General features: G+C 38.4%; 1 protein-coding gene across 2 annotated transcripts; it reads left to right on the forward strand.

Annotated features, from left to right (window-relative positions):
* The first annotated feature begins 393 nt into the window (after positions 1-393).
* LOC122200371 (F-box/LRR-repeat protein 21) lies at positions 394-12297 on the forward strand. Of its 2 annotated transcripts, none has more exons than XM_042905942.1 (7): positions 394-497; positions 841-895; positions 4241-4340; positions 6573-6939; positions 7388-7510; positions 10624-10795; positions 11175-12297. In XM_042905942.1, the coding sequence occupies exons 3-7, from the start codon at positions 4258-4260 to the stop codon at positions 11816-11818; spliced, it is 1389 nt and encodes a 462-aa protein (XP_042761876.1). In that variant the 5' UTR covers positions 394-497; positions 841-895; positions 4241-4257; the 3' UTR covers positions 11819-12297. The 2 variants fall into 2 exon arrangements, with proteins under 2 accessions (XP_042761876.1, XP_042761868.1); XM_042905934.1 differs by having other exon boundaries at positions 4245-4340.
* Positions 12298-13415: the final 1118 nt, after the last annotated feature.

A 13415-nucleotide genomic window follows, 5' to 3' on the forward strand; every position in this document is an offset into this window, starting at 1 on the left:
AGGTAATATACACATATTTAACACCCAGCGGTTACCACTTTTGATATTTTAAGTTTCAGGTATTTGTATATTAATAAAGGTGTGCTCTTTTCTGGGAGGTTTTTTTCTAGAAACTGGAACTATTTGGTTGGGCGTCAGTTTTACGGCGTTTGTGGTCACAGAGGTGTAGCTAAAGAGCAGCAGGCAGATGACCTCCCACTCATCGCCTAGGGAGGCGCCCGGGGGATCACGGAGCAGGTGCGCACTCGGGCGCGTCCCCCTCTCGAGAAAGGCGGGGCTGGGCGCATGCGAGGAGGGGCGGACGCGGGGCCTGGGCGGGGCTAGGGTGGAGGACACCGGCTGCTTCAGGGGTCTCGGTCCGCTACGCGGCGCCGCCAGCTCTGGGTGGGGGAGGGACACCGCAGCGCCGTCGGGGTGGGCGGGTCCTGTCGAGCAGCACGGCCCGGGGACGCCGCCGAGTCGCGCGCGCTGCAAGCCCCGAGGTTACGTGCGTGAAGGTAGCATTTCCTTGTGGGGGTCGCGGTGGTCTTCGAGGAGTGCGCCTCCTCCTGCTTAGAAGGAGACGCGGGCCGGAGGCCGGGTCCTGCTTCCGGCGGGTGGAGACCCGGAGGCGCCGGCGGTCCCCGCGCTTTATTCCGGGCATGAGGAGGCGTGACCTGGCACCCCCGCGGGGGTCGCCCGAGGCTGGGGGGTGGCGGGAGCCCCGAGGAGCGGCCGCACCCCGGATCCCGGCCCCCAGGCGCCTCGCAAACCCGGCATTTGATTTGCCCCGAGGTGGGGTCGTCTGGCGGGTTTTACAGCCTCGGGTGGTTCGCTCCTCACGTGTGTGTCTTTCCACAGGGACCTGCGCAGGACCCGCGTGCGCGAATTCAGTAATTTTCTTCCTCTGTGGAGGGTAAGCTTTGAGAGGGCCGTCCGCAGCCTCCCGCGGCCGTCGGGCGCGCACTCGGGGATATTGTTTTTACGGTAGTTGCGGAAAATGCACAGTGGTCACGGGTCCGCGTGGTCGCTTTTGCGCGACTGCCGGGGTGGGGGGTCGGGGGGAGGTTCCGGGAGGGTAGCGGCGGAGTTTATGTTTGCCATAAAGAGATGTCCGAGACAGAGGTAGACTTAGACCTTTCCCGCGACTTGGGACATTCTGCACTCAAAGGGGACTCGTTTTGTCTTGGCCCGTGTGCCCGGAAACTTTTCCCAAAATGTGAAGTTGAATGGATTAGGAGGATTTTCTCAGGAAAAAAAAAAAAAAAATGTTGCAAAATGCTTTCTTGAATCCTTTGTTTTAACTGTTAGGTCTTGGACCCTCCCCAGTTCCGAAGGCTTCTCCTGGTCTGGGACCTGGCCTGCCTTTTCTCTTTCAGAGTCTGGCTGCAGAGGTTGGGGATGGGGAAGGAGAGTAAAAAGCTTACACAGCCCTCCTCCATCCAGGGATTCTAACAGATTGCCCAGTTCAGGTTCTATATAACCCTCTCCTTGCATCTCAAAAGGTGTTTTCAATCTACACATATTTGGAAAATTTCAGTTTTCCTATGAGTCATTAAAAGGAAACATGCCTATTTTAAAATTTAAAGTTTTTTTTTCAATAAGCATATCTTAAGGGCACAGAGAGACTTTTGAGAGAGTATAAAAAATTGCTAAATCAGTGGTGAGAACACCAAAATGCTGGAATCACTGCTTTAGGAAAGATTTTATTTGACATAATACTTCTTTTTGTCTTATTGAACCCTCGATGATACTGTAATTGATTTTCATATTTTTTTGAAATTGCAGTTTTTAGATTTAGAAGGCAGCTGAGGTCATGTGGATTGCAAAGACTGTAAATATTTTTTACAATATTTCTAAAAAAATTATGTTTTGTTTTCTACCTGGATGATAAACTCTGGGGAAGAAATGTTGGCCCTTAGCATAATTGACTCTTCCATTAGAAAGCCATGTGTTTTTTGGGGTGTCTGGGTGGCTCAGTCAGTTAAGCATCTGACTTCATCTCAGGTCATGATCTCACGATGTGGGTTTGAGCCCCACCATCAGGTTCTGTGTGCTGAGAGCTCAGACAGAGTCTGGAGCCTGCTTCCCATTCTGTGTCTCCCTCTCCTCCCCCCCCCCCCAAAAAAAAAAAACAAATAAACATTAAAACAATAAAAAAATAAACAAAAAAAGAAAGCTATGTGTTTTAAAGCTGATCTTCAGCCCATCTGTCCAGGCCCCACCTTTCTTGTCATTGCACCCATGATTAGGATTTCAGACCCCTTAGCAGATGCCTTTTAATCTGTGGTAGCAGCAATGAGATTTCTAGTTTGCTGTTTTAGAAAGCAGCTTAAATAAAGGACATTTGATAATAATTTCTGTTCATTTTCATGTTGCTGCTTCCAACAACTTTGTCTAGGGTTTTAGGTAGTTTTGAATCTTCTGTTATCTGTAATATTCACACAGTATTTCTAGCATTGTGATGACTGAAAACTTGAAACTTTCTAAAATACTTCCTGTGTATTCATTTAACCAATTCTGGAAGAAGTGATGATGCAAAAGATAGTTGTTTCCATTGCTGCCACCAGATTGGCTTCAAGATGTTCATTTAATGTCTTTGAGAATGTTCTTCTCAAGAATACTGTTGGAGATTTCTTAAATACTCTTAGAGAATCCAATTCACATGTTCACCTGTTCCGCCAAATTAGTAAAGATAACAAAAAAGGAATTGTTAGGGTGATTAGGCCACTAAGGGATTTTGAGTCATTGTTACATTCTTTGCTGAATGCTAATAAATCTTTTCAAACTCTAGACTTGCACTAAAGATCAGTGTCAAGCTATCCTTTTTTGGAAGTTTGGCTTATCACTTGATGGGGTCCCATAGTCTGATTTTATGTTCTTCTGTGGCTCACAATTCCAGATAGTCACTCTGAAACAGCAAACAAGTGTCCTCAGTACCCAGGGAAGTAGTTCATCTGATTCTGAAGACTCCAGTGAATTGATTGGTGATAGGTACTTACTTACCATCTTCTTAGGGGTTTTAGATAGTAATTCACTGTTGTGGTACCCTTGCTAGATTACTGCTGTATTCTCCAGCATACACAACGGCCTGCAAACACAGAATTAGTCAACTTGATACCTCAGCAGAAAATTTTCTGCAGTAAATAAAATTGTGTGACATCTGATGAGGGGACTACAGGTCATTTACCTTTCCCTTATTTTTGTGATATTCCTTTGAAAATGTGCCAGTAGCTCCTTTCTGCCTACTTCCGGAGTGGAATACAAAGTGGGAGAACCAGCCTTGCCATTAGCTTGTAAATAGTAGTTCAGATAGTAGTAGAACAACGGGTAGTGGTGGGGAAATGAAATTGTGGATGTTAAACTCAAATACGTTTTCCCTATCTGTGCTCCAAAGCTCTGTGTTAGGAGTTGGATTCAGAGAGAAATTGAGAGCTGGCAGGTAGTAGATAGCAACTATTAGAAATTTTTAGTGGATTAATAGATTGCCCCCCACCACCTCCTCTGTATAGTTGAATTTGGCTTATGAAAGTAGTAAGAATGCATTTATTTATTTATTTATTTATTTATTTATTTATTTATTTTTTACTTTACGACATTTATTCATGATGCCAAGGCAGTGAATTTTATCCCGATGTAGACCTGTTACTGTTTTCTTCTATGTGCATAGAATGCCTCCAACTCTGGTAGGTCACTGTGCCTAAAATTGGTCAGACCTCAAAGATGTTAGGAATGAATCGATTATGAATGAATCAGTTATATCTATCAACATCAGTGAAAAACTTAAAAAACCACAAAAGCATGTGTTAATAGGAGACTAGTCAAATGATATTTGATAAAAATTTATGTCTTCTTATTTAATTATCATTACTCTAGTGGCATTATGTGCTCCTAAAAACTGGAACTGAGAGATTTAACACAGCCCATAAGCAACTACATAAAATCTTGGACTACTTAAACTTTCTGTAATATCTCTCCATACATGCTCATTAAAATATGAATTTTCAGAACTCTCTGATTGATCGCAGCCTTCTGAGTAGAACCTCCAGTCTAATTTTGAGTGGTGACGTTCCCACTAACCAGCCGAGTTGTTTTTATGGACTGGTTTCCTCCCAAGTAGAAAATAATTGTTTGGGAATCAATAATTGCTAAACAAAATCCTTCAACGTAATGCGATCGTATCTAAATATCCTAAGCATAAGAATTATTGGATTTTTCCTTATATATTCTGATGAATGTATTTTTGTGGTATTTTGCCAAGCTAGGAAGTGAAATCACATGGATGTTGGTGAGTACCCCATGGCAGCTGTTACTTCATGTGGTTCGTTCGGAGTGAACTATAACTTGGAAGCCTCCTTTAGGTAAGAAAGTTGGAGTTTGAAAGAGAAATCACCAATTCTTTTCAATGATCATGTATGTTTAGGTTAGAATTTTTATGTCATGGTTTTCAAGCTAATAAAGATTAATTTGTCTTGCCTTCTAACATATATTTTAATGGTGCTTCCTGGAACTAGATTGTATAAAATTTATGATTTGTGGGGGCACTGGATGGCTCATTCACTTAAACGTCCAACTCTTGATCTCAGCTTAGGTCTTGATCTCAGGGTCATGAGTTCAGGCCCTGTGTTGGGCTCCATGCTGGGTATGAAGCCTACTTAAAAAAAAAAAAAAACAAAAAAAACCCCAACTTTGTGGATGGGTTTTATACTCTGAAAATAAATGTACACAAGGAAAAGGGAAATGAAATGTTATTTTTAACAGAATTACTGGTATTCATCTAATATCTGTTATTTCTGGTGATTTTATCAGTGAATTGGCAATTTAATATTTTACTGAATAAACAAAACAATCCATGTTATGTAGAATCAGATTTAATGTGTAGCACAATCCCTTTGTTTACAACTGCAAGGCAGTTTTCTAACCTGATACTTAGATGAAATTTTCATTTGGCTTTCGGTTTCACTGCTTTTCCAGTGAGGGATTATATTAGCGACAACTTTTTTGGTGATAATTTGTAAGATTTTAACAATACATTCTGTAAGCTTACCGAATAAAACACGTACAGGCAAAATGTTTATAAATGTGCTCTCAATTTAGGATCCACTGTACATTCTTTTACCTTACTTGGGCCATTGGATTTCATTTTAGGGCATTAAAATTAAAGAGTAGGTCAGCCCTTTCAAAATAAGTGTATTTTGAAAAAAGAAAACAAAAATAAGCATATTTTGAATAAGCTTTGAATTATTGATGTCAGCAGTTTGATATATTTTATGTTATGTCACTGGACCGTTTCTCAGTCATGCGCATAACTGGTTGATTCATACTAAAATGTGTGTGGTAGCTCTTGAGATATACCTTTGCAACTATTTTTGCTTTTCATTTTAGTTTTCCAAACCCTAAAGATGACATTTCATTTTTGTAGCAACTTAATAGGTCTGTACTGCTTTTGGGATCCAACTTTCTCCTGTAATTAAGAAATGTTTCACATCATACAGAGATATATATATTTCTAATGTTCAGGGATGAAAAGAGGGTTAAATAGTCTACCAAAGTTAAATAAAGTTCAGAACCACTCTTAGCATTATTTTGCCTCTGAAATAATTGTGTGCTTAAACACTTTGGATTCTTAAGTAGAATGTACGTACACACAAGATAACCTTATATACTTGGGTATATCTGGACCTGAAATTTGCTGGAACTTAGTTGTGTCTCAAGCTGGCTAATACCCAGAGATTCATCATGTCTTTTTGTTGGAGAAGACTACTCATTCCTTTGCTATTGAGCATCAGGTGCATTGCTTACAAGGCTCTGTCCCTGGTGTGTCCAGCTTCAGTAGAGCTCCTTTGTCCTGGGTGTCACCTGAAAATTGTGCTTCAATTTAAGAAATGAAATTAGTTCAGAAGAAGGCACTGGACAATTTAATATAACAACAATGACTGCAACAATGATTAAGCCTTTACTATGTTCCAGTACTTAGGGTACTCTAATCCTCACAACAGCCTTATGAGATGAGGTACTGCTATTCTCCCTGCTCTTCAGATGAGGAAACTGAGGCTTAAATTTGCTCAGACAAGATTGCATGGTTAGTAAATGGCCCGGCTGGGACTTTTCCAGGCCTATGCTTTTGATTATGTTTTACTGTCTTTCAGAACCCCCAGGAGTTGTTAGCACAATTGCACTGTGATGCTTTCTTCTCTGTAGAAGTTAGTAAGAGTACAGTAATTGACCAGGAATGAGCCTGGGACACACACTGCTTCCATAGACGTTTCCTTTTAGAAGCCTCCCCAACCACTCCCTCCCATTCACAAACTCAATCACATACCATTGCTTTATTCTTCCAGTGCGACTTGTCCCAATTTCAGGGATGGCATTTCTCATGCTATTTCACGATTTGACCATAGCTCTTTGAGAGCAAGTTCTCTCTTACCTCTATATCCCTAGCATGTCGCAGTACCTATCAATGCAGGAAAGTAGATTGCTATTAAAATTTGTTAAACTGTTTTTCATTTTCTAATGTTAATCCATACAATTAGAAGACACATGTCTAGGAAATGAGGAAAGTATTATCACTTAACATCTTTTGATGTTTACAGAATGAAGAGGAACAGTGTATCTGTTGTGAATAAAATTGTCCAGTCTTCACCAGCAGTGAAACAACCAAAAGTTGGGTTCTACTCTTCTCTCAGCCACACCCACATGCACACTGTTCTTCTAGACTGGGGGAGTTTGCCTCACCACGTAGTATTACGCATTTTTCAGTATCTTCCTTTAATAGATCGGGCCCGGGCATCTTCAGTATGTAGGAAATGGAATGAAGTTTTTCATATTCCTGACCTTTGGAGAAAGTTTGAATTTGAACTGAACCAATCAGCAACTTCATATTTTAAGTCTACACATCCTGATCTCATTCAGCAGATCATTAAAAAGCATGCTACCCATCTCCAGTATGTCAGCTTGAAGGTAAGAAAAGTGTTAAATAGAAACGACTTGCATTTTGTTAATGTCATTTTTTTTGTAGATCTAGATCCCAATATTGAAGCGGTCAATGAAGTTTGCAGGATTTTTATTCTGAACAATTTCCTGTTTTTCTGTAGTTATTTGCATAGATTGAGGTAAAGAACTTGAGCTATAACTTAAACTTCATTTTGCTTCCTCTGGATTGTACTACTAAAATTCAGGTCATTGTAGAGGATTTGAAAGCATGGAGCACCTAAAAAGTTACTGTGTCACTAGCTCTATTTCTCACTTTTTGTCTGAGACCTTTTGTATAAAGAAAAAATACTAATTTGTTTTATAGCTTGACGGGATAAATACAGTTTTGCAATTGAATTCTGTTAAATAGTTATATTGCCAATAATTTTCTGATAACTTACCTTCAGGAGATTAAGATTTAAAATTGTCTTTGTAGGTTGACAGTAGTACTGAATCAGCAGAAGCTGCCTGTGATATACTTTCTCAGCTGGTAAACTGCTCTCTCCAGACCTTGGGCTTGATTTCGACAGCCAAACCAAGTTTTATGAATGTGTCAAAGGTAAAGATGCCAGGCTTTTTTGTGAGATAAACAAAAGTTCTCAAATATTTCAATCTAGGCAAAAAGGATTCTTTTACTAGAAGTAGATGGTGTCTTCCTTATATTCAGAGAGTTACTTGAGGCAGTTTTCTCTTGACTAGCACGTATTTTTGCCGAAATAGCTTATGCATGGTTTCATTCTTTACGTATATTTTGTAATTTTAATAATTGTTTCTACAGTAGCTATCGTTAATGTAAAATTCAGATGTTGTGCTTAGGATTTTCAAGTGCCTTTCTTAGTTTCTTTGAATATAGAGTGTGTATGGCCAATAGTGGATGTTTTTCTTGTAATTCTATAGCTTCTGCATTGGAGGTAGAACAGCATAATTCTAAATGAACTATACCAATTAGGATGATATTGGTTTCTATAAAATAGAAACTCTAAAACGATAGTAGCTTACACAACATGGCTGAAGTTTATTTCTCTTACATTAAAGAAATCTATGCATGAGCATAGCTGGGTGAAGCTGTTGGGATCTCGAGCCCCTTCCATGCATTCCATTTTCTTTAAGGCATTTTCTTCATTTTCACCGTCCAGGATGGCTTTCTGAGCTCCAGCCATCACATCCTGTTCTAGGCAGCCAGGTGGAAGAAGTGGGGAAAGAAGGGTACGCCCCCTGCTTTTCAAGGACGCTAGCCATGAGCACCACATAATGCTTCTGTTGGTATGTCAGGGGTCAGCACTTAGCTGTGGGGCCACATCAGGTTTCTGTTTGACGAGGAATATTTCTTAGCTTGCTGGTAATGTGCCCAGCTAAAACTTGAGACTGGATTACCAAAAAAGAAGGGATGAATGGTTGTTAGGAAGCAGTCAGCAGTCTCTGCTGCATAAACTAGTAACTGTCTTCATTCAGGCTTCAGCTTGGATGCCATCTCTTCAGACAAGCATTCCTTGACCAATTTTGCTAAAACAGTGCCCCCTCCCCCAGTTACACTCCACTATATGTCAATATTTTCTTTATAACATTCATCAGTGCCTGAAATTACCTTATTTATTTAGCATGTTCATTCTCTTCTCCTAGAACAAAATGTAAGTTTTTTGAGGGCAAGGGTTCTATTTTGTTTATTTACCACTGTAAACCTAGAGTTAAGTAGTGCCTGGTATGTAATAAACACTAAATTACGGGTGCCAGTAAAACCGGCTAATGGAAACCTTCCTGTTGAAGAGGACCGAGGAATAGTAGCATCTTCTCTCTCATAAACTGGGTCATGGCTCTCAAGCATTTCCACTAGCTTGTTTATCTTTTTAAGAGACAGGGAAAATGGGTCATTTGGGGATTAGAGTAATATAAGCCATCCGATGGAAACTTACTACTTCTAAACAGTTATTTCCTTGTATATGAATGATGGAATCAGATTAGCCTGAAATTGTTAGATTCTAAGCTGTCTCAAATGCAGCCCATCAGCATCTTTTCTGGGTAAGCTGATGCAGTCACGAGGGTGAGGCAACAGTGATTAGCAGACTTCCTTTCAAGCTCTGCCTTTACAGTTAAATGAGTTGAGTGGCTTCCGGTAAAGTTGTGTATCTCTCTTGAGTGTCAATTTTTTTCACTTGTAAACTGAGGAAATATAAAATACAAGGACAGTATTTTGTTAGGCATAGGCGTAGAGAGTGCTTGCTGAAGGAATATATGGATACGATAATGAAGTGTGTACTCCAATGCTTAAAAACATCCTTCAGGACCATAAGGGTCCATTGAGAGTTGATGAAAGGGAAAGTAAACCTTAAATTTCTTAAGGAAAACGTGATGTATTTCTCTAATAATTTTTGGCACAATAAAATTTGGTAAAGAGATCTAGCTATCCACCGTTTAAAAATTTATATACATCAATTTACAATTAGTATAAACCAGTGTGCTTGATTATAAATGAACTGAGACATAACCAGTTTGGTCATTCTTTTTTTAAAAATTTTTGTAATGTTTATTTATTTTTGAGAGAGACAGAGCACAAGCGGGGGAGGGACAGAGAGAGAGAGACAAAGAATCTGAAGCAGGCTCGAGGCTCTGAGTTCTCAGCAGAGAGCCTGACATGCCTGACATGGTGCTCAAACTCACCAGCTATGAGATCATTACCTGAGCCAAAGTCCAAAGCCTGTTGCTTAACCAACTGAGCCACCCAGGAGCCCCTCCAATTTGGTCGTTCTAATAGGAGTAATAGAACCTTTGGCAGAATCTGGATGGACTTTGAAAAAGGGAAAATGATCATGCATGGATTTGGTTTTCAGGCTATCTGTCAAAAATTTCGAAATTGTATGCACTTTGGAGTCTTTATTTAATTTTCTATAAAAGGCATATCACTAAAGAATAAGATTATTTATTTATTTATTTATTTACTCATTCATCAACAAATATTTATTGATCTCCTACTATGTGCCAGATATTATTTTAGGTACTAGAAATACAGGAGTGAATAAAACAGATGAAAAATTTGTTTATTCTATGGCAGGGGTTGAAAAGATTCAGACAGTCAGTAGTTTAGGCTCCACAGGCTGTAGTTCTGCAGCTCCTCATCTCCAGCATGGTAGTGTGAAAGCAGACACGGACAGCATGTAAGTGAAGGAGCACAGCTGTGTGCCAGCCACACTTTAATTGTGAGCACTGGAAGTTTCATATAATTTCCACATGTCACAAAATGTTATTCTTTACAAAACTTTTTTCAGCCGCTTAAAAATATAAAAACCATTCTGAACTCAAGAGACATACAGTAACATACTAGGTTGGATTTGGCCAGCAGATCATAAGTTGCTAGCCCCTCTTCTAGGAAATAAATATAATTATATCCTTTTAATATTGGCAATCACATTCTTAAGATGGAAAATAATTGGAAGATGTGTGTATGAAATTTTGGAAACCTTCTTCCTTTCTTACCATTCCATTTATCAATTGTAAAAGTATGAAAGTATACTTTGTCTTCTACTGACTAATGGTGTCATGAAAAACACTAACATGTTGATTGCTTTTACTGTGTTTTTGTTAGTAAGTGTTGATATAAGTAGTTTTAATGGCCTATTTGATTGAAGCTTTAGATGTTTGAATAATGTTTCCACAATTCTTTCCTTATTGCCGCGGAAGTCTCATTTTGTGTCAGCACTTACAGTTGTTTTTGTCAACTCAAAATCATTATCATCGGTCAAAATTGAAGATACACCAGTGGATGATCCTTCACTGAAGATTCTCGTGGCCAATAATAGTGACACTCTAAGACTCCTAAAAATGAGTAGCTGTCCTCATGTTTCATCTGATGGTACACTATATCTTTTTAAGCTTTTTTGATGTTTTTTTTTTTTTTATTATACTAATAGTCACAATGTAATTTCATACTGAAAAGTACATGCTTATGAAACAATTGAAAAAGTAATATTTTTTCAAAAGAAGTCTTAATCTGTAAACTAGGCATAGTTTAAATTGCAGCTAAAAGTATTTTAGTCATAGGTATATTTTATTATACATATATTTTTATTACTACATATAATTATATGCCTGTATCTTGGCATCCATCTCAGAAATCATTTCATGTCTATTTTGGCAAATAATGAATAACTAATGTCAAATTTAGATTTATGAAATGTTGTATTAGTATCAGTAATTCTTGGTTCTTAAAAGTTTTTCCCTGTTTCCTGCAGGAATCCTTTGTATAGCTGACCATTGTCAAGGCCTTAGAGAATTGGCATTGAATTATTACATTCTAAGTGATGAACTTCTCCTAGCCCTTTCAAGTGAAACTCATGTTCGCCTTGAACATCTTCGAATTGATGTTGTGAGTGAAAATCCTGGACAGGTTGAATTTCACACTATTAAAAAACAAAGTTGGGATGCACTTATTAAACACTCCCCTGGAGTTAATGTTGTTATGTATTTCTTTTTATATGAAGAAGAATTTGAGGCATTCTTCAGAGAAGAAACCCCTGTTACTAACCTTTATTTTGGTCGTTCGGTAAGCAAAGCAGCTCTAGGCCGGATAGGTCTTAACTGTCCACGACTAATTGAGTTAGTGGTATGTGCTAATGGTCTTCAGACTCTTGACGATGAACTTATTTGCATTGCTGAATGCTGTAAAAACTTAACAGCCTTGGGCCTCAGTGAATGTGAAGTGAGTTGCAGTGCATTCGTTGATTTTGTAAGACGGTGTGGGAAAAGGCTGACCCACCTCTCCATAATGGAAGACGTTTTGATCCCTGATGGTAATTATAACCTAGATGAAATTCACACTGAAGTCTCCAAATACTTGGGAAGAATATGGTTCCCTGATGTCCTGCCTATCTGGTAATTAGCTACCAAAGATTCTTAATTTTTTTTTTTATTGGTAAGATAAGCTTCTTTCTGTCTATGCAAATGTAAATTTTAAGATGCATTGTTGAAATATTTTAGGTAAGGTATATTAACATTTGCAAACTGTCTTAATGGATTGCAGCAAAAACATTTGAAAAAAAAGTAGGAGAAATTTTAAGAGCGAGAAATATCCATAAACAGGGCTTAGATCCTGTATTGTGGATTAGGTAGCTGATATGCTAAACGCTATCAGTGGTTTGTAGATGAGTTCCGCAGCCTTCCTCGAAGGGATATTTTAGCTTGCTAAATAAATTTATAATATTGAGCTTCGGATCCCTAAATTATGATGTTTATAACTTTATATTGCTTTAATTACTTCTCTTTTATCTTGGTATTAGTGTGTTTTACAAGATATGTAGTATTAAAAACTAAGAGTAAAATAAAAGTATAGTTACAGAGGCTGACTTAATTGTACTTAATTTTTAGCACTATATAAGATCATATTATAATTCAGTAAACGATTTCTAATTTCTAATACACTTTGAATTCTTTATTACATTAGCTTGAGAGAAAATGCGCATTAGATTAAAATTAATACTAATTGTTAATAAAAATATTCTAATTGTTCATTGATTAAATATGCTTCTGAAAAATTTAAAAAGTAAATTTTGCAGAGTGTCTTTGGGAGGGAATCAGCATTTACTGACCTAATCCTCTGTATCTAAAATTGTCCCAGAGGTCCTTTGCAGAAGTGATCTTCTAATTTCATTAGTGACACAACTAAAACTCTTTAGTAGTTATGTATTGACTTGAGGGTGAAGATATATGCTTAAAATGACCTACAAGACCCTACATAGTGTGGCATTTCCCTAATTGTACCAAACTTCCCCTTGGCCCTTCTCCATTGTCTTTCACTTCCTTAAGACTGCCATGCACTCTCTAGTCAGAGGGCGTGAGGATGTGTTCTTCTTTCTGCTTAGATTACTGTCTTTGCTCCCTCAGATCTTTTCTTTAGATGTCATTCCTTCAGGGAAGCTTCTGACTTTCCACACTGACTTCTGTTTGTGGCACTCAGCGTTAATGAAATTTGCCATTTGCTTCTATGATTATTATCTGTTAATTCTACTGCACTGTAAGCTTTATCAGTGCAAGATCACTGTTGGGTTTTGCTCACTGTTGCATGCTAGCATGTAGCATAATACTTAGCAAATAGTAGACTCTTAGTAAATTTTACTTAGGTACTTGCATTTCCAGACTTGTTCCCTTATGCCTTCCCTTAATATCTTGTTTCTTTCTCAGAAAGCAACTTAAAAAGTTGCTTCATCTAAACTTAAAGTAAAAAGAAAAAAGAAATGTTTATTACTTTACAGTTCTGAACATTTTTTAATTAGGAAAAAATTTTAAATATTCTCACCTGTTAAAGAAATTAGAATAGAATACATTGTGGTTTGTACATGGTAGTTTTTTTTTAAAGAGCATATTTTAGATCTGCCTTTTTTAGAGCGTGTATTTGTGCAAGCATTCTCAGCCCTGCCCCCGTGTTCTTTCTCAGGGCAAGCTGTGTAAGAGCGGGCATCTTACCTCATTTACTTTTG

The sequence above is a fragment of the Panthera leo genome, chromosome A1, assembly GCF_018350215.1.
Source record: "Panthera leo isolate Ple1 chromosome A1, P.leo_Ple1_pat1.1, whole genome shotgun sequence".
Lineage (NCBI taxonomy): Eukaryota > Metazoa > Chordata > Mammalia > Carnivora > Felidae > Panthera > Panthera leo.